The sequence below is a fragment of the Galeopterus variegatus genome, unplaced genomic scaffold, assembly GCF_000696425.1.
Source record: "Galeopterus variegatus unplaced genomic scaffold, G_variegatus-3.0.2 Scaffold1964, whole genome shotgun sequence".
Taxonomy (NCBI): Eukaryota; Metazoa; Chordata; class Mammalia; order Dermoptera; family Cynocephalidae; genus Galeopterus; species Galeopterus variegatus.
Genome location: NW_007728075.1, coordinates 174,633 through 200,031, shown reverse-complemented (window position 1 = coordinate 200,031; position 25,399 = coordinate 174,633). Strand labels below are relative to the sequence as shown.

At 42.8% G+C, this 25,399-nt stretch overlaps 1 protein-coding gene across 1 annotated transcript in view; it reads left to right on the top strand.

Annotated features, from left to right (window-relative positions):
* The window catches only part of FAM168B (family with sequence similarity 168, member B), a 29,796-nt gene extending 4,934 nt beyond the window's left edge, over positions 1–24,862 (top strand). The window contains exons 2-6 of the mRNA XM_008579831.1: positions 3,714–3,797; positions 17,241–17,383; positions 17,487–17,664; positions 19,698–19,823; positions 20,260–24,862. Coding sequence (XP_008578053.1) covers positions 3,714–3,797; positions 17,241–17,383; positions 17,487–17,664; positions 19,698–19,810 — 518 coding nt within the window. The 3' untranslated portion in view covers positions 19,811–19,823; positions 20,260–24,862. The remainder of the gene's footprint in view (positions 1–3,713; positions 3,798–17,240; positions 17,384–17,486; positions 17,665–19,697; positions 19,824–20,259) is intronic.
* Positions 24,863–25,399: the final 537 nt, after the last annotated feature.

Genomic DNA, 25,399 nt, shown 5'->3' with positions numbered 1-25,399 from the left:
TTGTTCTGTTTTGTTTTTTTACATAATACAGCTGTATAACCCTCCGTCTTGGGGGGTTTCCGTAGTTTATGCAACCAGTTTCCTTTTGGTGGGTATTGGGGTTGTTTGAAGTGTTTGCTAGTCTAAGAATGCTGTAGTGAATAGACTTATGCTTATGTTGATTGTGTTTGTGGAAATTATCTTCAGTGTAGATTCTTAGATGTGGGATTGCTGGGTCAGAGGTAAATGCATATGTAATTTTTAAGATACTGCTGAGTTGTTTCCGTAGGTTTTTTTCATGTTTTGTGCTATTGCCATATGTATGTAAGACTGTTGTTTCCCCACAGCCTTGCCAACAAAGTGTGCTGTCCAGCTTTGGGAATTTTTTGCTAGTCCCATGTGAGAAATGGTGTCAGTATAGTTGTATATTGAAGTTCTATTTTTCCATGTCTGGTTTTTTTTTTTTTTTTTTTTTTTTTTTTTCTAGTGGGTTTTTTTCCTTCTAGTTTTAAAAGCTATTTATATATTAAGTGTATTAGCCCTTCATCTAAATAATTTGCAAATATTTTCTTCTAATCTATCTTTTTACTTAGTTTATGATTTTGTTTTTGTTTGTTTGCTGTTCTGAAGTTTTTAGTTTGTTTTCATAAAGTGATCAGTCTCATAAAAAGGATTTAGGATTACTCCAATTCCTTGCTGTAGATGAGGGTGCAGGGCATTTTTAAGAAGACCCTGCTAGTGCCAGGAAGATCAACAGAATAGGAAGAAACAGTGGTTCTCAACCCTATTGCTTAGAACCCTGCAAATTAGGTTTCTGGAGAGAATAAGAAAAAAAAAAAAAAGAGGCTGGTGCCACCCTCGAGACCAACTAAAGCAGAGTGTTGGTGGGGGTCCTTGCAAAGCTGCCTCTGCGGGGTTTTGTGCAACCCAGGTAGAAACTGTTGGAGGAAAGAGAGTATGGTGAGCCGTGCTGCGGCTTGGGTCGAGGTGGTAGCAGAGCAAGTGGAATGTAGCTCATGGGTTGGGGGGGATGAGGGTACAGAAGGAGCAGAGGCCCCCAGGAGAATGGGCAACTTTGACTCCCATACCAGAGACCAGGTTTGCGGTGACATCCTGTTGCTGGTGGTTAATCGTGCTGTTTTAAATACATGTTGTGTCTGTTCTCTGTTTCATTTTAGAGCATGTTAACTCATTGTTAGAGGTTGGGATAGGAAGTGCCAAGCAAACATAACAGTAGTTCTCCAGGAACCCTTAAACATAAGCTCTAGCAAGCAAGTACAGAGCAGACGATTCCCTCTCAGAATTTACTGGTAGAGTTAATGGGAAGAGATGAGGAAATTTGGAATTTGTAGAAATTCTTGCAGAGGGCTGTAGGGTATGATCTAGGTCAGTGGTGTTTCACACTTTTTTTTTTTTAAACAGTGAAGCCATTTGAAAAAGAAAAAATTGTTTCCCTGGTCTCTAAGCTATATGACAGCAGCTCCTGTGGGTGAATTGAGGGCCGCTCCAGAGCCTACTTGGCCTTCCTCTGCTCACAGTTACCTCTGAGGAATCTCTCAGGGGCTATGAAACACTGATGGAAAACCACTGTCCTGGTCTCATCCAAAATGAGTGAACTTGATAAAACATTTAACCACCACACACTGTTCTCTGACTAACTGGAGAGGACAGATAGGAATCCAGGAGAGAAACCCAGAATAGCTTCTGCTGAGGAAGAGGAGGATCAGTTTCAAGTCTGAGGAAAGCAGCTTTGAAGCAGTGGATTTGTGAGAGCTGAGAACTCTAGGCACTCATAGGGATTCCCCGGGGGCTGGTGGGGTCGGAGACTCCTGTTTCCACACACACCCATAAAACACCTTGGGGAAGGGACAGGGCAACAAAACAAGAGCACCCAGGTTTGGGGGACTGCAGGGATTCAAGGAGGGAGCTTTACTCAGAACCTTTAGCTGAAATCCAGCCACAGAGGTTTTCTTTGGAATTGCACTCAGGCCTTCCTGCTTTGAGTTTTTACCTCACCCTTAGTGTTTGCTTGCTGTGGTTATTGTTATTTCCACAGATCCTTAGGCTTTTTTTTTTTTTTTTTTTCCTTTTTTTTTTTTTCCGTGTCTGGCAACGGATCACAACCCTCGGTGTTGCTCCTGCGCCTCGCCCAGCCAGTGAGCGGGAACCGGTCTGTATGTGGGATCCGAACCCTCGCCGGGAGCACTGCCGTGCTTCCCAAGCGGCGCACTTATCCAGTGCGCCACCGGGCCGGCCCCTAATTGCCACAGATCCTTAACAGATCAAGATACCACCTTCAGTTTCCCAGTCCAAGTGCCCTAGAAGACACCTTCTCTGGGCCTCCTCGATAGTTTCTTTTGAAGACTGCTGTTCTCTTTCAACTTTATTTATAGGTGAGGGAAGAGAAGAATAGAGAAGTTACAGCTTCTTACAACTAGTCGCGACAGCAGTCAAGGCTAGCAAACCTGGGTCATCCATGCTCTGAATATAAAGGCGGCTTTCTAAAGCCCTAGCTGTCACACAAGTGATACCTCCTGCACTGTGAACCAGGGTGTCATGCAGAAGGATGGCAGGAGCCTCATGGTTCCCAGGGCTCTCAGGAGGGCCAGAGTGGGTGACTGAGATCCTCTCCACTGGTGGATACCTGGGACCAAGATTCTGACTCAATGTCTTTTTTGATGTTTCTGTTGTATTCACGTTATGAATTATTAGTGGTTGTAATTTAGTCTTCCTAATGATTCCTCATTTGTATGAATAAAGATCAGCTTGCTTGCACATGGATGGTGATTGCATTTTTCCCATTTCTGTGTGTCTGCAACACCAGTTAGAGTCCCTTCAAGTAAGAAGACTGAAGTTTATTAACATTTACAGCTTGGGTTTGACTAGCTACCCCAAATTGGGGAAGTTGGGGATTAGAATTTCAGAATATGAACAAGCCTGAAATGAATTTAGAAGTTTTAAACAGTGACCTAGAACAAAAAATATTAGCTTTTAAATAAAAACTTACAGTAATATGGGATATGTCTTCGGATACAGTGAGATTGAATGACCTTAAAGCACCTTTTTGTTGTTCACTGGTATTAGCAGAAAGTGGCTCTTGAGATCAAGCTAGATTTGAATCTTGATTCTTCTACAGGACCTACCACATGATACTCTTAGCACTGTGACTCTTGCTAAGTAATAAATTATGTGATTAGAGTCTGTAATAATACTGTCAGAAGTGTTGGGGGTTTCTTGACTTCAGCTTGTGGTCTCTTTTTTTTTTTTTGCATTATTACTATAACTTTGCTGTTCTTTGTCCTTTTTGAGACCGGCTGCACAGCGCTCAGCCAGTGAGCTCTGTGAGCACTGGCCAGCCCTATATAGGATCCGAACCTGCGGCCTCGGGGCTCCCAGCGCTGCACTCTCCCGAATGAGCCACTGGGCCCGCCCGATAACTTTGCTGTTCTTGACAGTAGATTTCTAACTCAGTTTTTGCTGAATTTTTCCAGTTGTAGAAAGTTGTCAGCATTTAATCATAGGTTTAAAAGACATGATTGTGACCTGTCAAAATTTTGAGAAAAGAAGGAACTAGAGACAAACTATTGGACACACGTAGTGCTCTAGGGGCTCCTTAGGCCAGTCTGTGGAGTTCCGGTGAAGAAAGCAAGACAGTGGGTTTGTGGGAGCTCTGGTTGTAAAATCACATCACTATTTCAGTTGATGACGTCAGATTTTTCTGTGTTTTTCTTCAGCTGGTTTTCCCATGGGCTATGCCGCAGCAGCACCTGCCTATTCTCCTAACATGTATCCTGGAGCAAATCCTACCTTCCAAACAGGTATGTGCTGGCTGAGGAAATGCTTTGTACATGTAGCTGAGGGAGAAGGTAAAGGGGGTGGATTTTCTTAAGAGTGGGTATAGATTTAGGATTTGGGGTTGAGTTGATTTCTTGGTTCATTAATTTAGCCTGTTGATAAGTGCAGTAAAAGCTTAATTCTTATTGCATGTAAAGCTTTAGATATTTTGTTTCTCTTGTCCACCCACAGCACATTCTAATCTCTAGGTTATAGATAACTCCTTGTGCCAGAACAGCTGTTAATGAAATAGTGTTGACTACTGGAAACTAAAGACCATTTCTCCATACTAAGAGGTGGAACTTCTATGATGCTAACATTTTTAGAAATAATTTCTGATTTCTCTATAGGACTTTAGCACTTTGAGAATCTTATTTTCCATTTAAGGTTCATGAGCATATTTTTTAGATTTTAGAAATCACTGTAAAATTGAAAGTGGAATTAGTCTGGGTGTGAATCTTGTGAAGATTGCTTATTTAGTGGGATTTCCTCCTGTGAGCCTACAATCTCAGGTGTTAGCTCCTTTTGGACTTTGTGATTTCCCTGCAGCAGCGATGGCCCATGCTCTGACCTGAGAGCTTGATTTGGCCTCCACAGGAAGTACCTTACTCATGGGACTGCTGGGGCATTTCTTTGTCCCTCGGAACACTGGCTGACACAGTTAACTTTGACAGAAGAGGAGATGGCAACAGTGTTCTTTCCCCAATTTCTTCCTGTTTTTTTAATCATAAAATTCTGCTTTAATATTTCTGCCCTTGTGTCCGTCTTCTCATTGCCGTTTCCACTGTGTCTACCTCTGTTCATCTCTTAGCTCATACCCAGAGAAGAACCTACTTGCCTAGGTCTTTTGCTCTCAGGCTTTCTCCCCAGGTTCGTGCTCCTGCCCACTTAAGCAGAGTAATGTTCCCAAGTGAAGTTTTCCTTAACTTTCATGACAATAAGACAATGAAGCTAAGAGTGTTGACTTTGAATCCCTATTCTCTGCCACATCGGCGTATTGTCTCTTCAGAATGGTTTTTCTTTTGGGTTCTTGCCTAGTTTCTTTTCACATTCTTTCTCTTCCACTTCAACTAGGCTCCCTGCTACTTTGTTCCTGTCTTTTGTTCTGTTACAGAACACACCTTCCCTGGAATCACCAGTTACTCACCTGGTTCTTTAATGGCTAATGGAAGCCACCCTTATCCTTTTGTAAAACATGTCAAATTGTTTAACTTTCATTTTTTTTAAATCAGCTCTCTTGAGGTATACTTGACACAATAAACTGCACATATTTATTTATTTAATTTTTTCCCCCCCTTTTTGTCTTTTTTCGTGTCCGGCAACGGACCGCAACCCTCAGTGTCGCGCCCACACCGGACCGGGACCGGCAACGGGATCGCAACCCTCGGTGCTGCGCCCGCCCCTCGCTCAGCCAGTGAGCGGGAACCGGTCTGTATGTGGGATCCGAACCCTCGGCGGGAGCGCCGCCATGCTCCCAAGTGGCGCACTGTAGCAGTGCGCCACCGGGCCGGCCCAAAACTGCACATATTTAAAGTGTATAGTTTGATAGTCTTTGCTATAATGTATACCACCATCACAATCAGGAGTGAACATATCCATGATTGGCAGAAGTTTTCTCCTGCCCATTTCTGATGTCTCCCAGAGTCCAAGACACTGGTCTGCTTTTTCTCACTATAAATGAGTTTGTATTTTCTAAAATTTTACATTAGTGGAATCACACAGAATGTGCTTTCATTTTTTGGACTGGCTTATTTCATTCAGAATAGTTATTTTGACATCCAAGTTGTAATATATATCAGTAGTCCATTCCTTTTTTATTGTTAGGTAGTATTCCATTGAATGGAAATACCACAGTTTGCTTGTCCATTTGCCAAGTGATGAACATTTGGGCTATTTATAGTTTTTCACTATTACAAATGAAACTGCTATGAACATTCATGTACAGGTGTTTGTGTGGACATATACTGTCATTTCTTTTGAGTAAACAGAGAGGAGTGGAGTGGCTAGTTCTTATGGCAGGTGTATGTTTAACGTTGTAAGAAATTGCCAAACTGTTTTCCAGAGTGGTTATACTGTTTTACATTCCCACCAGCAGTGTATGATAGTTCCAGGTTTTCCACATCCTTGAAAACTCTTGGTCAGTCTTTTTAATTTTAGCCATCCTAGTGGATGTGTAGTGATATTTCATTGTAGTTTTAATTTGAACTTTTGTAACAACTAGTAATGTCGAGTATCTTTTCATGTGCTTATTTTCTATCTGTATGTTTTTGGTAAAGAGTTTGTGTACATCTTTTCCTGTATGTCAGTTACTTAGTTTGTTTTCTTTTGAGTTTTAAGAGTTCTTTATCAGATATATGATTTACAAGTATTTTCTCCCAGTCTGTGGCTTTTTTCATTCTCTTAATGGTGTCTCCAAAAGAGCAAAAGTTTAAGTTTGATGAGGTTCAGTTTATCCTTTTGTACTTTTATGGATCATGTTTTTGGTATCATATCTAAGAAATCTGCTTAACCCAATTTCACAAAGATTTTTTTTTTCTTCTAGAAGTTTTAAAATTTTAGGTTTTACATTTAGGTCTGTGATCCACTTGGGGTTAATTTTTGTGTATGGTGGTAAGAATGGATTGAAGTGTATTTCTTGCATAAGTATTAATGCTACCTACATGTGATCGTGCTGTAGATCACCATAAAATAAGTTACTGTTGTAGAATTTTCAAAGGCAGCCCACTTTTACTCATGTTCTTCATGGAGTACAAGTTATTGTGAAAATGTACTAAAAACTTCCAACTGTTTTTTATTGTTTTACAAAAAGAGCCTCGCTTATTTGAGGCTGACAAAGCTATTCTTGTGAAAAGTATGCAGCACTCCTCGAAGAGGAAGCTTGGTGTTTGGAGGTTTGGTGCTGCCGACTGCTGTCCATTGGGCTGTGCTGTGGAACAGGTGTCATGCATCTTCTCTCACATCTCTCCTTCTCATAGGGAGATGAGTCCTTTCTTACCTCTTTTCTAAGACTGCTCTCAAGTTGTTCCTCTGATCTAGAAGCTGGGGCAGGCAGGTGGGAACGGCAGCTGCCCGAAGGGCCTGCCTTGCTTAAAGGCATCCATTGATTGGTAGCAGACAGACTGCAGGCCCAGCAGTGCCAGTCTGATTTTTTTTTTTTTTTTTTTTTGTCTTTTGTCCTTTTTTCCGTGTCCGGCAACGGATCGCAACCCTCAGTGTTGCCCCCGTACCGGACCGGGGACCGGCAACGGGATTGCAAGCCTCGGTGTCGCTCCCGCGCCTCGCTCAGCCAGTGAGCGGGAGCCGGTCTGTATGTGGGATCCGAACCCTCGGACGGGAGCGCCGCCGCGCTTCCCAGGCGGCGCACTATCCGGTGCGCCACCGGGCCGGCCCCACCAGTCTGATTTTTTTTTTTTTTTGTCTTTTGTCCTTTTTTCCGTGTCCGGCAACGGATCGCAACCCTCAGTGTTGCCCCCGTACCGGACCGGGGACCGGCAACGGGATTGCAAGCCTCGGTGTCGCTCCCGCGCCTCGCTCAGCCAGTGAGCGGGAGCCGGTCTGTATGTGGGATCCGAACCCTCGGACGGGAGCGCCGCCGCGCTTCCCAAGCGGCGCACTATCCAGTGCGCCACCGGGCCGGCCCCACCAGTCTGATTTTTTAGGAGAAGCTGGGAATAAAGATTTTTATGTCAAGTTGTTGAATGAAAAAGTAAAAGACACTTGGAAGGTCCCGCTAGTATCCCACAAGTGCTGACGGCTACCTGACCTGAGTCTGGCCCACAGTTGTGCACACGTCTTTTTCTGGGATCCTCTCAGTGTTTTTGTGTCTTGAATTTTTAAATCTCATCTTTCAGTGGGTCTTTCCCCTTACCTGATGAGTAAGTCATCGTCATCACAGTAAAAAAATTAAAACAAAATGTTTTTCTTCATTCCTGCTACTTTTTTCATCTACCTTCTGGTTCTCTTACCACCATATTTGTAGATGAAGCTGATCCGTGGTGTAGGCGCAATATATGTGGAGCTTCCAAAGTGCTTTTTCAATTCTAATGCTGCTTATTTCTTAGCCCTCTTCCATATGTGACAAAGAGAGGGCTCACAGAACCTTGCCGAAGGATTCCATTACTCAGAATCTGGAAATGGAGAAGGTGTCATTCATTTTTGTCCTCCTAAACAAGTGTAGTAGGCTGCCTGCACGTGCAACCAGAGTGGGCTGTCCTTTTTTGGAATCAGAGCTTGGACTGTGGAATTAGTTAGATGTGGCTTAATTCCTGGCAGTGTCACTCCTGGGGAAGTTGTTTAACTTTACTCTTGGCATTTGTGTGATAAATAAATAGACCCCCTTGTCTGTGTTATTGGAGGATTCCAGCCCCAGGTCTGCCATCAGGCACAGATGTTAACAGGGCAGACTGAGGTATTCAGCCAGGCATATTTAGGCCTCCTGTTCTGGTCCTGCTTACACTCATGTGCACCTCTAACTAATATTTGCAGTGATGATCTGAAATTGTCAAGAAAACATTCTTTTCTTTGTAATAACCTCTACATAAGAGGTGGTTTAGATAGTACATCAGCACATATTTTTAAAAGATGCAGATGTTGCTAAGAGTGATGAAATAGCTTCCATGGTGCTACCCTGTGTGGCTGGGTGGGTGGGCAAATTGGGGGAACTTCTTTAGAGGATAATTTGACAGGATATTAGAAAGAAGCTTGAAAATGAATCCTTTTACCCACTTCCAGGAATGTATCCTAAGTCAGTAATCAAATATGTAAACCTTTATGTACAAGTGCGGACATATTAAATAACAAAGTAATGGTTTAATTAAACTGTTTATCACACAGTAGCTATGTGGTCTTAGTGCTTGTTTATGAAGGATATTTAACGTTAAGTGAAAATGCTTTGTGGTACACATTTTTTTCTTTTTGAACTCAGAATTATGTTCATGAAGTGAAACCCGTTTTTGTTTAAAAATTAAATTTCATGCATGGCAGCCACATGAGACAGAATAGCATTAGAATGTTAATGGCTGTGGGGTCGTGGGGGTCTGTTTCTCTCTCTCTCTTAAAGGTTTACATGCATGTAGTTTAAGGAATCCAATGGCTCTACAAGGCTTTTTAAGATGAAAAATAGCAGTTCTCCCACACCTTGAAGAACGCTCATGTCCAGTTCTTCATGGGCAAACTCTTTTGCCTTTGCTTTTACTGTTGCCTTCCATATTGCCACATAACATGCTTTTACTGTTACTTTTTTTTATTTTTGGCAGCTGGCCAATGCAGGGATCCAAACCCTTGACCTTGGTGTTATACTTACTGTTACTTTTTTTTTTTTTTTAGAAGCACTGCTTATTGACTTGTCACTTGGGACATGAGGATTTAGCTTTTATTTCCCTGCTCTCTACCCTGCTTCTATGCTTCTCATCCCTATTAGTGTGTTCATATAAATACTGTTTACAGCTGTGCTGTGTATGTGTGGTTATTTTTCTTTTCTTCTGCAGCTACTTTGTCCTCCCTAGGGTTATTACTTTCTGGTGTCTTTGATTAGGTTTCTGTGACCTTATAATTGATTAAACTTCCAAATTCCCTGAACACCCAGTGGGAAGTTCACCTTGGTGAACTTTTTTGAAGCCATCCCTCTTCCTACTCCAATCTGGACTGCTTGTCCTCTGGGCCTTACCCTGGAGTCACTCTTTCCTATCATGCCGAAGCTTTCTTATGCTTTTTCCTTTTATTTGAGCCCTTGTCTGCTTTCTTAGTTTACTCTTTAGTTTTGGTGGAGTATTTTCATTAGTAACCTCCAGGTAGGATATGGAGGAGTCAGAATTTTGAGATTTTCCATGTGTGAAAACATTTTATTCTGTACTCCTACTTCATTGGTAATTTGCATATAGAATTCTAAGCTAGCAGTCATTTCCCCCCAGAATTTTGAGGGCCTTGCTCAGTGGTTTTCCAGCTTGCATCCTGCTGCTGAGAACTGGGATACCTTCCTGGTGCTTGATTGAGTATAACGTGTGTTTCCTCTTTGGTACTCGGTAGTATTTTTGTTTCTAGTGTTCAGAAATTTTCATGATGCTGTGTTTCGGTGCAGATTTTCCTTCCCACATGCACTTCATGCTTCCGAATTTTTCAAATTTTCTAGATAAATGTCTTTTATACCCAGAAAACTATTTTAAAATCTGTGTAGTATACAGTACTTCTGAAAAAAAAAATGATCCATTCAAATGAAAAGTTTCTTTAAAAAAAGGCTGGCCATTTATCTCAATTACTTATAAATCAGTGTCAAGAGTTTGAATCCCTATATTGGTCAGCAGCCAAAAAAACCAAAAAGTTTCTGGCACCTGAGCAGATTAGCATTCTAAAAGCAGTGGTCTTGCCCTTGTCTCCTTCCCTGAGGGCTCAGCCAGAGGGTCACTTACAGGTTGGGTGATAGTGAAAGGAGAAAGAGTCTTTTTTTTTTTTTTTTTTTTTTTTTTTTTTTGTTTCCGGCAACGGATCGCAACCCTCAGTGTCACGCCCATACCGGACCGGGACCGGCAACGGGATCGCAACCCTCAGCGCCGCGCCCGTACCTCGCTCAGCCAGTGAGCGGCCGGTCTGTATGTGGGATCCGAACCCTCGGCGGGAGCGCCGCCGCGCTTCCCAAGCGGCGCACTATAGCAGTGCGCCACCGGGCCGGCCCGTAACTTCATAATAATTTTTAAAAACAATTTAAAAATGGGCAAAGGATTTGAATTGTTTTCAGAAGAGATATGCAAATAGTCATAAGCACATGAAAAAATTCTTGACACCTGAGAAAGAGTCTTAATCATAGTGTTGTCTGTGTTGCATCCATTCGGATGGGCTTTTTATGGAGGGAGAATCTGGAAAGCTATTATTGCTTTTGAAAGACCTAGCACTGAACATATTTGGTTTTGTATTGTGAATGGTGGCAAGTTGAAAAATTATTTCAGGGAGGTGATATCCATTTTGCATACTATGAGGTAATTGTGTGTGTATAGTTTAAGTTTGTAAGGTTTCTTTTGGGTTAGTCTGATGGAATACAGTGTATCTAGTGCTATATGGGGAAAAAAACCCAAAAACTAAAGGTGGTCAGCACACAACCTAGTCTTAAATTGACAGGGAGGCATGTTTGCCTTCCTTGAAACTAATTTGCCTTAAATGCTGGATGGAAAGTGATATAACATTCATGCCTATACAGAAGACCAAAAGTGTTTTTGGTGAACATTAGGATATAGCTGACAGTCATAAGAATAAACAGAAAGATAATTTAAAAACCATTGCTCTAATTAGTAGAAATAGTGGGTGACTATTCAACATTTTATTGTAAAAATTTTCAGATACACAGAAAAGCTGAAAAAGTTTTACAGTGAACATTCGTATATGGACTGCCAAGATTCTACAATTAAACTTTTTAAAATCAACTTTTGCAAGTAACATTTTATTTGTATCACAAACACATTCCTCCATCCATCCGAAGCCATCTTATTTTTTGATGCGTTTCATTTCAGAGTAAGTTGTGGGCCTCAGTAACTTCAGCATGCATATCATTAATATTTGTTTACAGTTCTTTTTTGGTTTTGTTTATAGGTATAATTTACATGTATGAAATGCACAAATTTTAAGTGTACTGTTCATTGCATTCTGACAGATGCACATGCACTCTGGCTTCTTAGTGTCATCTATTTTGCTTCCACAAAGCCTACTTGTGAGGCAGATGTTGTAAAAGACACCTCAGGTGATTGGGATAGCTAGGGCCAAAGGATTTCTGCAGCAGGAGGCTTCCAGTAGAAGAAAAGAAACACCTTGTGGGTTGGCCTGCCATTAGTTATGTATCCTAAAGAATAATCAAGTGAAAAGGACTTCACTTTTTTTCAGTAGATGTCGTGGGCCAAAAGAGTGCTTCAAACTTAGAGAACCTTTGGAGGGATGTGTGCCCAGATCTTCCTCATGTTGGTTTTGCACACTGGTCCTCGAAGTTTGCTCAGGTCAGCACCTTCCATTTTCTCTTAAGTCCAAGCTCTTTCTGCAATTTGAACAGTGGCAAAACGGCATGAGCTTTATTGTTAGGAATATTGAGAGGATCTGATTTCTCCAGTTTTTTTCTTTCATGGTGAAGTTTTTACTTTGTGTGTTTTCACTTCCTCAAATAGTTTCTCCTTTTTCTTCTTGTTCTTTCTTTTATTAATCAGATTATCATGTAGAACCATAACTTTCGACATTGGCTGTATATACTGGACAGTGGCATGTTTTACCTTTGTTTTTCCAGCCCATGCCTAACTGCCAGTGCAGCTTTCAGATCAAATTGCTAGAGAGCCAAGACTTCCTGCTGATGGCATTTTTAAAAGCTCAGTAGGATTTTATATTTATCTTCTAGGAGTGCCTTGGGATGTGATTATCAGTGGGTGCCTTTCAGCTAGGTTCCTTACTTGTTCTTTCAGCTCATGCAGTTGTTTCGATGGAGATTTTCTGGCTAGCTTAGACCCTCTCTCAGTGTGTGTCACCATCTGAAAGCATTATATATATATTTTTTCACCTTATTTATTATAAAAAAACTTTCAAATATATAGATAAGTAGAGAGCAGTACAGTGAATGCTCATAATATCTACCACCTAGATTCACCAGTTACCATTTTGCCATATTTACTTTATATAAAGACGTGTGTGTGTGTGTGTGTGTGTGTGTGTGTGTGTGTTTGTGTTTCTGCTGAACGAGTTTATAATTGTATGTAGCCCTTGTGGCTCTTGTCTGGACTTCAGTGTGGCCCTTCCTAACATAACAGTGAGGCTATTTCTTCTGCATGACCACGATACCATTATCACACTTAGAAAAAGTAATCCCCTAGTTTTATTTAATAGGTGATATTCACATTTGCCCAGTTATCCCAATTTTTAAGAAATTTTTGGAACCAGGATCTTACTCAACATTACATGTTGAATTTGTTTATAAAGTTGAGTTTATGTTTCTTGTCTCTTTTAATCCATAACAATGTGCTTAATATTTTTAAAAATACTTTGACGTTAAAAGAGTTCTTATCAGGAAAAAAATTAAATGTGCCTAGTACATGGGAGTGTAATTCCCACTTACCCATCACCTGGCTTTAGCAATTATCAGCTCATAGGTTAACTTTTTCATTTTATATGCTCACCAGTTTCTCCTGTATTATTTTGAAGCAAATATTAGACATCATATTAATCAGTTTTTTAGTATTTTTTTTTAAAAGAGAGAGTTGGCCTGTTAGGTTCAGTTGGTTAGAGCATGGTGCTGATAACACCAACGTCCAGGATTTGATCCCTATACTGGCCAGCAAAAAAAAAAAAAAAAATAGTAAAAGATAAATTAAAATGTATATATCATTGTCATACTTAAAAAATAATAATTCTTTCATATCAAATTTACAATCTGTGTTTGTATCTTCAGTTGTCTCATCTATGTCATAAATGATTTTTCACTGTATGATGAACAGGGGCCCTGTTGGTTTGTTCTTTTAAACCTTGTGAAAATGGTTTGTTCTTTTAAACCTTGTGAAAACGGGCTAGCACCAGAAATTCTGTATGTGATTGCCAACTTTGAGATCTATCATCTGTTCTCAAAATGTGATACATAGAGGGCAGTTCTAGGAATATTTTCATTGTGACACTTTGGAAAAAATTATCTTTGTCACATGTGGGTTTAGTGACTTCTGGGAGGATCTCTTAATTCAGGCCAGTGGAAATAATGGGATCAGAAACTGAATAGAAGCTATGGAGTGGGAATCACATTTAGCAGTGTCCACCTGTGAGTTAACCTGATGATGCCTGCCGGTGTCTCGCTGCTGCTGTGTGTGGTGGTCGTGAGAAGTGAAGGAGGATAAGGGGTGGCCTAGGGAGAAGGGAGCTGTCCAGGATAAGACTTTATCTGCCTGCCTTCATCCCCACAGTTCTTTCTTTTGAGACAGCCTTGCCCTCCAACCTGAGCTGACTCCTGCCTGCCCGCCAAGACTGCATAAATGCTGCTAATTTGGTGGTCTATTTTCTTATGATTTTCTCCTGAAGTCAAGCAGCTTGTAGAGAGGGCTGGATCTTTTTCGACGTTCTCCATAGCAGGGCTTGGCCCTGTATTGGTGACAAATGGCCACTCTGCTGGTGTAATGTTGTCATTGCTGTGACTGGTCACAGGTGGGCCCATGATTCTCCTCTGAGCTAGCCAGTCATTTAGGAGGAATTGGAACTGTCCTGGGCTGCCTCCTGGGAGTGTCCATGTATGTATGGCTAGAACTCCATGGCTTTCACACTGCCGTTTTCTTTATAATTAAAGAAAATGTTTCACAACCATGTTGTGGTATAGTTGGCATACAATAAAGTGCACATATGAGGGATCTTCAAAAAGTTTGTGAGAAAATAGAATTAAAAAATAATATGAATATTTCCGTCAACTTTTTGAAGCACCTTGTATTTAAAGCTTCAGTTTGACCCATGAAACCATCACTTTACTTTTTTATCCTTCAGGACTAGGAGATAAACAGCTAGAGAAAGGGACTCTTAACTGCTCTTGTCTTGAAACTTGCTTTTCTATATCTTAACTGAAAATCTGTATATTCTGCTCTCCTTTAGCTAAGCACCAGTATTGGAAGTTGGTGTATTCAAATTTTGGCAATGTTTATACATACAGTTAACAAAGCAGTTAATGACTTTCAAAATAATATAGGGAGATCTGGTAGGATCTTTCTTCAAATAGAGACTAGCTGAGGTTGGGAGTTGCCTGGTTTGGGCAAAGGGGTCAAGACTCTGGATGCAGGTGGATCTGGGTTTCAGTACCTTCTCTGCTACTTAAGACTGGGCTGCCTGTTGGGCATGCAGGAGGAATTCAGCCTCTCCATCTGTAAAACCATGAAGGGGTATTCTGGGGGAGTACGTGAGAAAGCATGATATTGAGGTCTTAATGAGCCTGGGCACACAAAGTACATAAGGACCTCCAGGTATTGACTTGTAGCTAAGGCAGAGCAATTGAACAGAAAGGACTTCACCCCTTGGAGTAAAGGGAAAATTCTTTCTTGTGGTTTTTTTAAAAAGCCCCTTTAAAACGGATGAATTTCCTGGGAGACATTCATTCTCGTTCTCTCTTTTAAATTAAAAACAAAATACATATATGTTGCTAAACACAGTTCAGTTCTGTAATTAAAACTAAAAAAAAGTTTTTAACTTAAAATTTTTTTATACTCAGCTTATTTTTTAAAACTTGAGGTAGAATTTACACATAAAACACCCCCAGATAGTAAGTGTTCAGTTTGGTGAATTTTGACAGTTGTATGTTCTCATGGAACCCCCACCTGAAACAGAATATGGAACACTTTTATCATCCCAGAAAGTTTTCTTTGCCCTCTCTCCTCTCTCTGATTTTTGTCACCATAAATTTGCTTGTGAAGTATATAAATGGGATCCTACCGTGTGTGCTGTTCTGTGTCTGGCTTCTTTAGAAAAGCTCAATGTGGTTTGAGCTTCATTCATGTTTTTTACTGTTGATTGCTAAATAGTTTTTATATGGACATACCACAATTTATCCTTTCTCTTGTTGATTAATATTTGGGTTATTTCTCACTTTTGGCTATTATGAATTACATTGGTGAACATTCTTTACAACTCCTGTGGGGGCCAGCATTTTTATTTTTCTAGGAGAAGTATTAGGGAGTGCTATGGGAGGTGTGTGTGTGGCTTGAGAAGTTGCACTGGCACTTCTGCAGACCATGTGTGTGTGCTCCACTCCTCACATTCTCCCCAGTGGGCATGTGACAGGCCTTCACAGACTTTTTAGAAAGTACTTATATAGAGACAAAATTTACACATACTGGTAGTCATCTTTTTCATTGTACAGTTTGAGGTGTTTGGACGGTTGTGTGCAGCTCTGTAACTGCCGCTACAGTCAGGCAACTGTGATCTTCTGAAAGGTTCTGCATGCCCTCTGGCCACCACCGATGGATTTTCTATCACTGTAGTAGAGTCGTCTTCCCTAGAGTTCCCTGTCGGTAGATGCATATGGCATCTATTCTTGTGTCTGGCTTCTTCTGCATAACCTAATGATTTTGAGATTTTTCCATGTTGTTGTGTGTATCAGCAGCTTGCTCCTTTTGGTTGCTGAGTAATATTTTTTGTTTGGATGCACCACAGTTTGTCCGTTCATCTGCTGGGGGCCATTTGGGCTATTTCCAGCTTTCAGTCATTGTGAATAAAGCTACTGTGAGCACAGCAGTCCAGAGACCCTCTACTGTCGTCCTCAGAGAACAGGCCCTGTTCCCTGTTGGGGAGGGGGTCGGTAAGGGAGCCAGGTAACCTCACTGCTTACTCAGTAGAATTCCAGCCACTCACTCTTCCAGATCAGAGCCCTTCATCAGCTTCCAGAAACAGGTTGATGACCTGTAGTTTCCAGGTCTTTGGGGAGGGGCTTTCCTGGTATCAGGCTGTGTCTTGACTCTCCTCACTGCTAGCTAGCTGAGAGTACACTCAAGTACTGCTAAATAATTTTACACTTCGGCTTTTTAGGCTTCAAAATGCTGTCTTCTCTTCCATTCTTGGTCTGTATGGCTTTATGTCTTTTTAGTTCTTAATCTGCATTATTGCTATTTTCATGTCATTTTGAGTGGGGGCAAAAGCAAATGTGTATGTTCAACCTGCCTCCTTGACCCAGAAGCCAATCCCTGGTGTTTGACAGGCTTCTCTTTTTGTGTTTGCTATAATACACAACACTGTGATGAGTGTGCTTACAGTTCTTTATAAGTTACAAGGGGTCTTCAAAAAGTTCATGGAAAGATTCATATCATCTTTTATTCTGTTTTTTCACAAATTTCTTTAAGACAGATTTCTAGAAGTGGAATTGTGGGATTAAAAGATATACATACTGGGGCCGGCCCGGTGGCACACTCGGTAGAGTGCGGCACTTGGGAGTGTGGCGGCGCTCCCGCCGAGGGTTCGGATCCCATATATAGAGACCGGTCCGCTCACTGGTTGAGCGCGGTGCGGGCGCGACACCAAGGGTTGCGATCCCATTACCAGTCACGAAAAAAGACAAAAAGGAAAAAAAAAAGATATACATACTGTTGATGCCAAATTGAGCCCCAGGAAGGCCATACCAATTTATATTTCAGCAAGACAGGACAGGCATTTATTTCCTGTTCTTGTGTGAACATACAGTCTGTAGAACTTTCTCCTTTGGTCTTTTTTCCTCCTCCCCTAACACCCCCAGCACACACACATGCACTCACATGTGTGCACACTCATATGCACAAGGCCTAAGAAATAGAGTCAGATCTTAGTGGAGGAGGGATGGGTGGCGCTGCTGATGCTGCCATCTGATTTGATTGAGTTGTTCACAGGCTGAAACACTGCCTGTCTCCTCCCTCCACACACCTCCTCCTCCTGTGCCTGGCACAGGTTTGGGTGAACTCAGGCCATTGGCTTCTTTGTTCCAGGTTACACTCCCGGCACACCTTACAAAGTGTCCTGTTCCCCCACCAGTGGGGCCGTGCCACCGTACTCCTCTTCCCCCAACCCCTACCAGACCGCCGTGTACCCCGTGCGAAGTGCCTACCCCCAGCAGAGCCCGTATGCACAGGTATGCTTGGGCACAAACCACCATGTGGGAAGGGTCAGTTCCATCTGAGCTCTCATCCTTGGTGTGGGGACCCCCTGTGACAGTTCTCTCTCTCCTCCCACAGCAGGGCACGTACTACACACAGCCGCTGTATGCGGCACCCCCGCACGTCATCCACCACACCACGGTGGTGCAGCCCAACGGCATGCCAGCGACAGTGTACCCTGCTCCCATCCCTCCTCCTAGAGGCAACGGGGTCACCATGGGCATGGTGGCTGGGACCACCATGGCCATGTCGGCAGGTGAGTCCATGTTCTTGGGTGTCTACAGTTGCATGAGAACTGGGGGAGCAGAGAGCTCATGAATACTCACACCCTTGGCAGTGGTTTTTCATGGAAGGAACAGCAAATTATCTTACTTTACCTCCTGTCTTTTCCTTCCCCTTCTTTCTTTAGTTGAGAGGAGACTGGAGTGTGGGGTATAGAATAACAAACCATGAACCAAGTGACCTCCCCTGTGGAGCATGACTGAACTTGATGGGGTCACTTTGTTGACAAGCCAAACCATTTGGAAGTAGGGATGAGAAGTGACCAGACACCACTCCACCCCCTATAAGCACATAAAGTTGAACAGGGTGGGGTGGGGGGGGGATGCTTTGTGTTCCAGGTGGAGTTGCCCCTGTTGATACTTCCCTTTAGTGTGAACTGTCTTTGCAAGTCAAGTTTTATTAAAGAGGAAGTCTTCATGAATTTAGGAAAGCTGGTCTTCTGTTAATAGGTTTTCATAAATCTAGGAAAGCTGGTCTTCCAGAAATAACAGCTGCTTATAGAAATCCTTTGACTTTCATTTGGTTGACTTCCCAAGGCCTCCTCTGAGTCAAGAAAATAAACCATGGAAAGATGAGACCCCTAGGTAGGGTGGGCAAGTCACCATGGAAGCCCTGGGGACTTGATCTAATGTCTAGGGCTTAGATACTTCCAGACTTTTGGGTAAATGTGGCACCTTTGTGCTGTGCCCCACATGAGGTGCACTTTTGGTTTGCCCATGACTGGGATTTTTTTTGTCAAATACTGTTCCCTCTTATTTTTCTGGATTTTACTTCAGTGTAAGGGAATTATGCCAGAGAGAAAGGCGTTCCAGGATGATGTGTATGTTTCTGCTCAGAATCCATTTGTTTTGGTTTTTTGATGCTTATCTGTCAGCACAAGGGGAGACTGTGGCATAGACACATGTGCTTGAGGCACATGGAAGGACAGCAGCAGGTCTGCAGGGAGTGAGGGCCACTGTTGTGTTTGAGGTGGTGCGTGTCCATAAATGGACTCAGATAGACATTGAATTTCTGTAGTTACAGGAACAATATATTTATCTTAATGTACTCAGAAGTCCTTTTCTCATTTTTTAAAATTTATTTTTACCGTTTTAGCCGTTTTAAGCATACAGTTCAGTAGTGTTACGTATATTCACGCTCTTGTGAAACAAACCTCCAGATCTTGTTCATCCTGCAAATCTGAAACTCCTGTACCTGTTAAACAAAAACTCCCCTTTCCCTCTGCCCCTAGTCCTGGTAACCATTCTATTTTCTGTCTCAGAGTTTGTCTACTCTAGATACCTCTAGAATCATAAAGTATTTGTGGAATCATACAGTATTTGTCTTTCTGTGGTTGGCTTATTCACTTACCGTAATGTCCTCAAGGTTCATCCATGTTGTAGTGTGTGTCAGAATTTCCTTTTCTTTTATTTATTTATTTATTTAAATTTATTTATTTATTTATTTTTTGTCTTTTTCCGTGTCCGGCAACAGATCGCAACCCTCAGTGTTGCCCCCGTACCGGACCGGGGACCGGCAACGGGATTGCAACCCTCGGCGTTGCTCCCGCGCCTCGCTCAGCCAGTGAGCAGGAACCGGTCTGTATGTGGGATCCGAACCCTCGGGCGGGAGCGCCGCCGCGCTTCCCAAGCGGCGCACTATCCAGTGCGCCACCGGGCCGGCCCAGAATTTCCTTTTCTTTTTAAGCCTGAATAATATTCATTTTTTCAGTTTATCATCTGACCCACAGAAATGATTGGATGTGCTCTATGAAAGGGAGGCGCAGGCTTTTACAAACATGTTATCGATATCAGCTTGCTGTGCTTATACAACTTTCCATGTGATTATCTAATCAGACTTCTGACATCATTTTGGGTGAAGACCATCCCCTCTTCCTGTGTACCTTCCTCCTTGCAAAGAGGCCCAGGACAGCGTGCACTTGTGAGAGGGCCTGGAGCTGTGCCAAAGAGATCGGCCTGTGCAGTGTGTAGGCCAGCCTCGTGCATTACATGCTACTCTTTCTTCCAGGCACCCTGCTGACTGCTCACTCTCCAACTCCTGTTGCCCCCCACCCGGTCACTGTGCCCACATACCGGGCCCCAGGAACACCCACCTACAGCTATGTGCCCCCTCAGTGGTGATCACCCTGCATATGTAAGTGACCAGTGAAGGCTGGCTCTACCTTTTATCAAAAGTGCTTTTCCCATTAGAGAATGGCAAGCCTACCACATATTTAAACACTATCAAGAAAAATACACATGACCCTTGATCCAAGGGCAGAGTAATGTTTAAATTTTTGTTCTTATTGAGACTCAGCAAAGTAGAAAAAAGGAGGAAACCATTGAGTATTTACTGTTTGCACTATATTTTTTGATCCTTACCTGGAATGTGCTTGTATCCCTCACTTGCCTGCTGCAGGAAATAGGGTTCCAGTTATAACTGGGGGTCTCTGTGACATGGGTGGGAACCAGGTCCAGTGGGCCTACTCAGCTGCTGCCCATTCTGGCCCTAGTGGACCTCATCCTCCTTGAATCCTCAGAACAGTGGTGCCAAAAGAGCTGTGTGTGACTATGTGTCTTTCTCCCCCCAGGTTTGAGGATGGAGCTGTGCAGTCCCATCATTGAGGTTCCACAGCTGGTGCTGCAGGCCTTGCGCCTCCAACCAGGACTTTCTTCTTAATGCTCTCAACACTTAGCTAAACACGACTACTTCCCAGCCCAGCAGGTCCCAGCGCCGTTAGTCTCCAACTAACTCTGGGTTGGTCTTAAAGCAAATCCTGTTTTGTGGACTGCCTGGCAATTTTTAGCTAACTGTAATGATAAAAAGGGAGTATTAATCTATTCTGAGTCATATCTAGTTGAATGCATGTTTTAAAAAAAACAAACAAAAACAAAGCTTGCTCAATCTACCTGCAGTGACTGATGCAAAACCATCATATGCAAAATCCAAAGGAATGGAAATGTATTTTACAACTTGTATCACTAATGCACTGTTGTAACGTATGCAAAGTCTTAAAGTTATAAGTGTTAAAGTGAATTCCTTCATAGAGCATTTGAAATATCTTAGATGATTCTTTAACCTTTTGGAGTTGATGTGGGTTGCCAGTCAGAAACATGGACTTTTAGTTTTCAGTGACCTGTTTCTTTGGTACTGGCTGCACTGGGAGGGAGTTGCAGGGATAGGGAGTAGGGAAGCCACAGCTGCTGGGGTGCAGCCAGTTAATGGGTGTCCCTTTCTTTCCATTTAGGCTTGGTGGGGTTAGTGGCATAGGGACACGCTTAAAGATCATTATGAAAGATGAGACTTGTGTGGCCAGTACAGTTAGGGCGAGGGGGTGGTTTATGTATCAGCAAATTCTCTGCTATCTAAATTTTCATTACAAGTCTCTTACAGAGAGAGACAACATTTTATATATCTGTATTGGAAAAGTCGTAAGTAGATCTAAATTATTTTCCTGGAATGGAAGATATGTGAATGAGAAACAGCCACACCTGGATGAGGTATTGTTGTCTGCTTTATTTAGCTTAGAAAATCATTCCATTTTTTCTTGAGAAATGTTTGAGTCAGCTAAAAACATGTAAGCATCGCTGTTTTTCCCCCACAAAGAAGGACAAAGATTTCAGCTGTATGTTATGAAGAAAGTTGTATATTTAAGAATGATTAAAAGGGAACAAAATTTTATTTAAAATTTCTCATGTTTCTTGTAGAGTGGCAGGGCCGTGGATATGTCTGCAAATGTAGAAACCTGTAGCTTCTCCTGGGATCATCCACCTGATGGTGACTCGACCTCTGTGACAGGCTGGAGGGGACTCCTAGGGACAGGGCAAGGGGAGCAGGGCTGGTGTCTGTTGTCTGTGAGCCTCTTCTGCCATCTCTTTTTGCAACTGAAGACACTCAGCGCACAGCAGGTGCAGACAGCAGAAAGGGCTGGGCAGCTCGGAGTGCACTTACCTGCCAGTCTTTATTATGGAAAGGATATTGAGTTTAAAATCTGAATATTGTATATAAGAAATCAAGAGGATTTTTTTTTTTGGCCTAAATGTGCGCACTTGTATTGATAGGAGTGTGTGTCTGTTCTCAGTTAGGGTCAGAGGGGGTGGGGGTTGTGAAGACTGTTCCCTTTCAGTAGTCTGTTGGGGGGACGAGGGGGTGCATCCTATTTCCACCCAAGTACTGTGGGCTTTGGTTGGGGAGGGGACTCTGCTCTTACATCTCTGGCAGCTAGGTCAGGGCTGTGACGCTGATGTAGAGGATGCCTCATTAGCGTTCAGTCCCAGTTTGTGGGTGGGACACCTGACCACTGAGCCTTTGGTAACCTTATTTTTTATAGTAAGTACTCTTCATATTTTTCTTTTTCACATTTTATTTTATAAGAAGTGTAGGTTATTTTTGCATGGATCATTGTAAACAAGATTTCTTATTCCTAATGTCTATTAACATAGAATGTTTACTGGTAAGTACTTTAAATTGCTTCATGAGCACTTAACCCACGTGCGTGTGCACGCGCACGTGTGTGTGTGTTTAGCCATCATTTTCCCCAGCCATTCAGTCTGTGTTCATATCTTTAAGTCTGTGTTGGTGACTCCATCTGTATAGTGGATGGTTTGCATATATCAGTAGGTTCTGAGGGTTCCAGGAGCTCAAATGACCGAGTAACAGAGAAGTCAGTTTCCCCAATTGACTGAAAATAGATTAGGAGAAAATACTCACAGTTTTAGTGCATGCTTTAAAAAAGCCTCACAAAACAAAAATGAAAACACACACACACCTCTGCACATAAGGGGTGAAGTCATTCACATTTAGGAGGAAGTTTTAAGAATTATATAGGATGTCTCAGGCTTATTTGAGACTTGGCACACACACGGTGAGTGCTTTCACAAGCGCTCAATTAAATGGTGTTCAAGAGAAAAGAGTGGGTTGCGCTCCCCCCCCCCATTTACATCAACTTCATGAAAACTTTTCTTCCTCCCTATAATTATTTTTTCTTAATATTTTTTTCCCTTTCATGAAGCTGAGTTGAGATTTTATCAGATGCTTTTTTTTTTTCCTTTTCAATTTGAAACTATGAGGGCATCAGCTATCAGATATGATGAAAGGTAGATCTTATCAGGTAATATGAACAGTGACAAAACTGTCATAGGTTGTAATTTTAGCAGTATTCAGTTCCAGTAAAATTAATTAAGGAATAGAATTTGGGTCAAAATTGTTACAGTCTTGCATAATTTGGCATCCCAAGCATATTGTAGAAATATTCTAAGAAATCTTGCTTTTTGTGTGTGACATTCCTAATTTGAGAGTCTTTCAGCTGAAGTATTCTTTTAGAATTGAGACAGGCAAGCAAAGGACCTAATTCCTGTAAACATGGACATCATTGTGGATATTTTAAGGTTTTTGTTCTGCACCTTCTCTGAGGCTTGAGAGTTGTGTTCTATCAGCTGTGTAGCTACTGCTGTTTCTCTGCTCATAGAAATCTTGTTTGGATCTGGGCTGGGAGGTTGCATGTTTCATGTGGAGAGAGTGTCTCTCCATGAGCTCGCTGCCTCTGAGAAGTGAGGCCAACCTTAGGGCCAGGGCCAGTCATGGGAACAGACACAAAGGCACTTCCAGAACCATCTTCTAAGAACATTCTTGTTGGTCTGGTTGTTAGATCTGCCAGTTGCTATTTTGTGAAACTGTTGAGTGCTATGCAAATGTAGTGTTTACTGGAGATGAGGGGGGTCCTGAGCCTCAGGCTGGGCACCTGGTCAGTGAGTGTCCTTTCCTTCCCCAGCTGGGCATACAGTGCCTTGCTCCACCTGGTAGCATCATCTGGCTGTGATGAATGATGTCTAGGAAGTGATTTGCCTGTGTCTTTTGGGGGGCATGTCAATAATGAAATGAAATAGATTCTTAACAGCAAGTTGTCACCACACAGGGTATCTGTGAGTGGGCCAGTGGGTGGTGGGGAAGGGCTGGCACACACTATCTGTATAATATGGGAGGTCTGCTTTAGAAAGGAGATCCAGTTTTCATCATCGTCTGTCCTTTTTAAACGTTGGAAAACAGTATTACTCTGACCACCTGGCCACTTTCTCCTCCTCCGGCAGCTGATGTGGTTGGACACCTCAGTCACTGACAGCCTGGGTATCGCCCAGGACAGGACCTCCAGTGGGTGCAGCGGCAGGGGTGGGGATGGGGGGTGGCTTGAGGTGGGCTGCAGCATCTGGTCTTTCTGGTGCTTTTTAAAGAGCAGTGTGGTTGACTTACGGGAGGGCAAAGAGCTTAGCTGTCCTCCCCAGCACATCTCGTGTGTATGCATGCGTGTGCGCACGTGTACACATATGTGTGCATGTTTTCTCTGAGCTGCTTGTTACTCAGCCTGAGCTTTTTGAACAGTGGCAGACTTTGACTATATTGCAGATGATACACTGGTGCGGGGGAGGGTGTGCTCATTTAGGATAGAAAGTGGCAAAGTTGATCTGGCATGTATTTCAGAGGGTGTCTCTCTTTTCCCTGCAACCCATTCATTTGAAGAACAGAACACCTGTGAGGAAAGCCTTGTTTTAGTCCACAGGACTAAATAAAGTCACTTGGGATAGGAAGGCAGAGGAGCAGCATAGCATCTCTGTTCAGTGAACCCCGGCGAGCTTCAGAAGGGGTGGAATGTTCCCAGGAATGGCAGGACAGGCGTCTGCTCACGTGGTATGGCGTTCCACCCAGCGAGCAGCTGCCCCTTTGGAGTTTCTTCCATGGGTCTTATCTGCAGACTAGTAGGCAGCAGAATACACTACTTGGGCCAGATCTGAGACGGCTGTTTTGAGCTCCTGGCAGGGTTGCTGTGATGGCCACTTGGAGCAGAGGCTTCAAGGAGCCTCATGGGTTGTGACTGAATAGGAAATGGTTCCTTTTTTTTAAAAAATGGTTTTTAAATACTATTTTTTACACTGTTCTCTTGGTACTTTTTTTAAGCTTAAGTCAGCATTGTCTTCCAGTGTTAAAGGCATCCCTCACCTCTGCATTGAACTTAGGTGTCAATACAAAGGAATTGAACATCCATCCTGAGCCAGTTCAATTAGGTGTAAATTCATACTATTTTAATTTTTTTTGCAATCTGATGAGTAGATGAGCTCAGATTTAAAATTCTCAAAAGCACGTTTATTGTAACAAGAATTGTTATGTACTGCAGTTTTCAATAAAGATTGACTTGTGTTGCATGTTTTGGTTTCCATGATTTTTCCATGTGTGTTTTGTTTAGAGGTAGGCTGGCCAGACTGGGGGGGCTGTAGGTTCTCTTCAGGAATTGCCAGGGGGTTCAGGAAGAAGGCCATTGTGGCATTCAGCCCCAGTGAGTGACCTTGGCAATAGGGAAGGGTGTGGTGGAGGCAGCGGGTTGTGGGGGGTGGGGTACAGGGAAGGAAGCAGCCTTGGGCTCTTCTTCTCCAGGGTCCTCCTTGAAAGACACGTTTTTCTTCATTTCACTGAGGAGGATGCTGAGGCCCAGAAAGATTACAACCCACCTGTCCCCCCAGCTCACATCAGCCAACTCCAGCTAGACTAGACATGGATTTTGGGAACAGTTAAGAAACCAGACTTCTGGGCCGTCTGAAGGTGTGAGGGGTGGAGCCAGCTGTATCCCACACCTGGTGTCTCCTTCTTCACTGTCCCCTCCACCCAGCTCCCCAGGCCTCTGAAGCACTGAGCCCAGCCATCTTAGCCTGGCTCCACCAAAGCCCTGAGGGCATGGTCTGCAA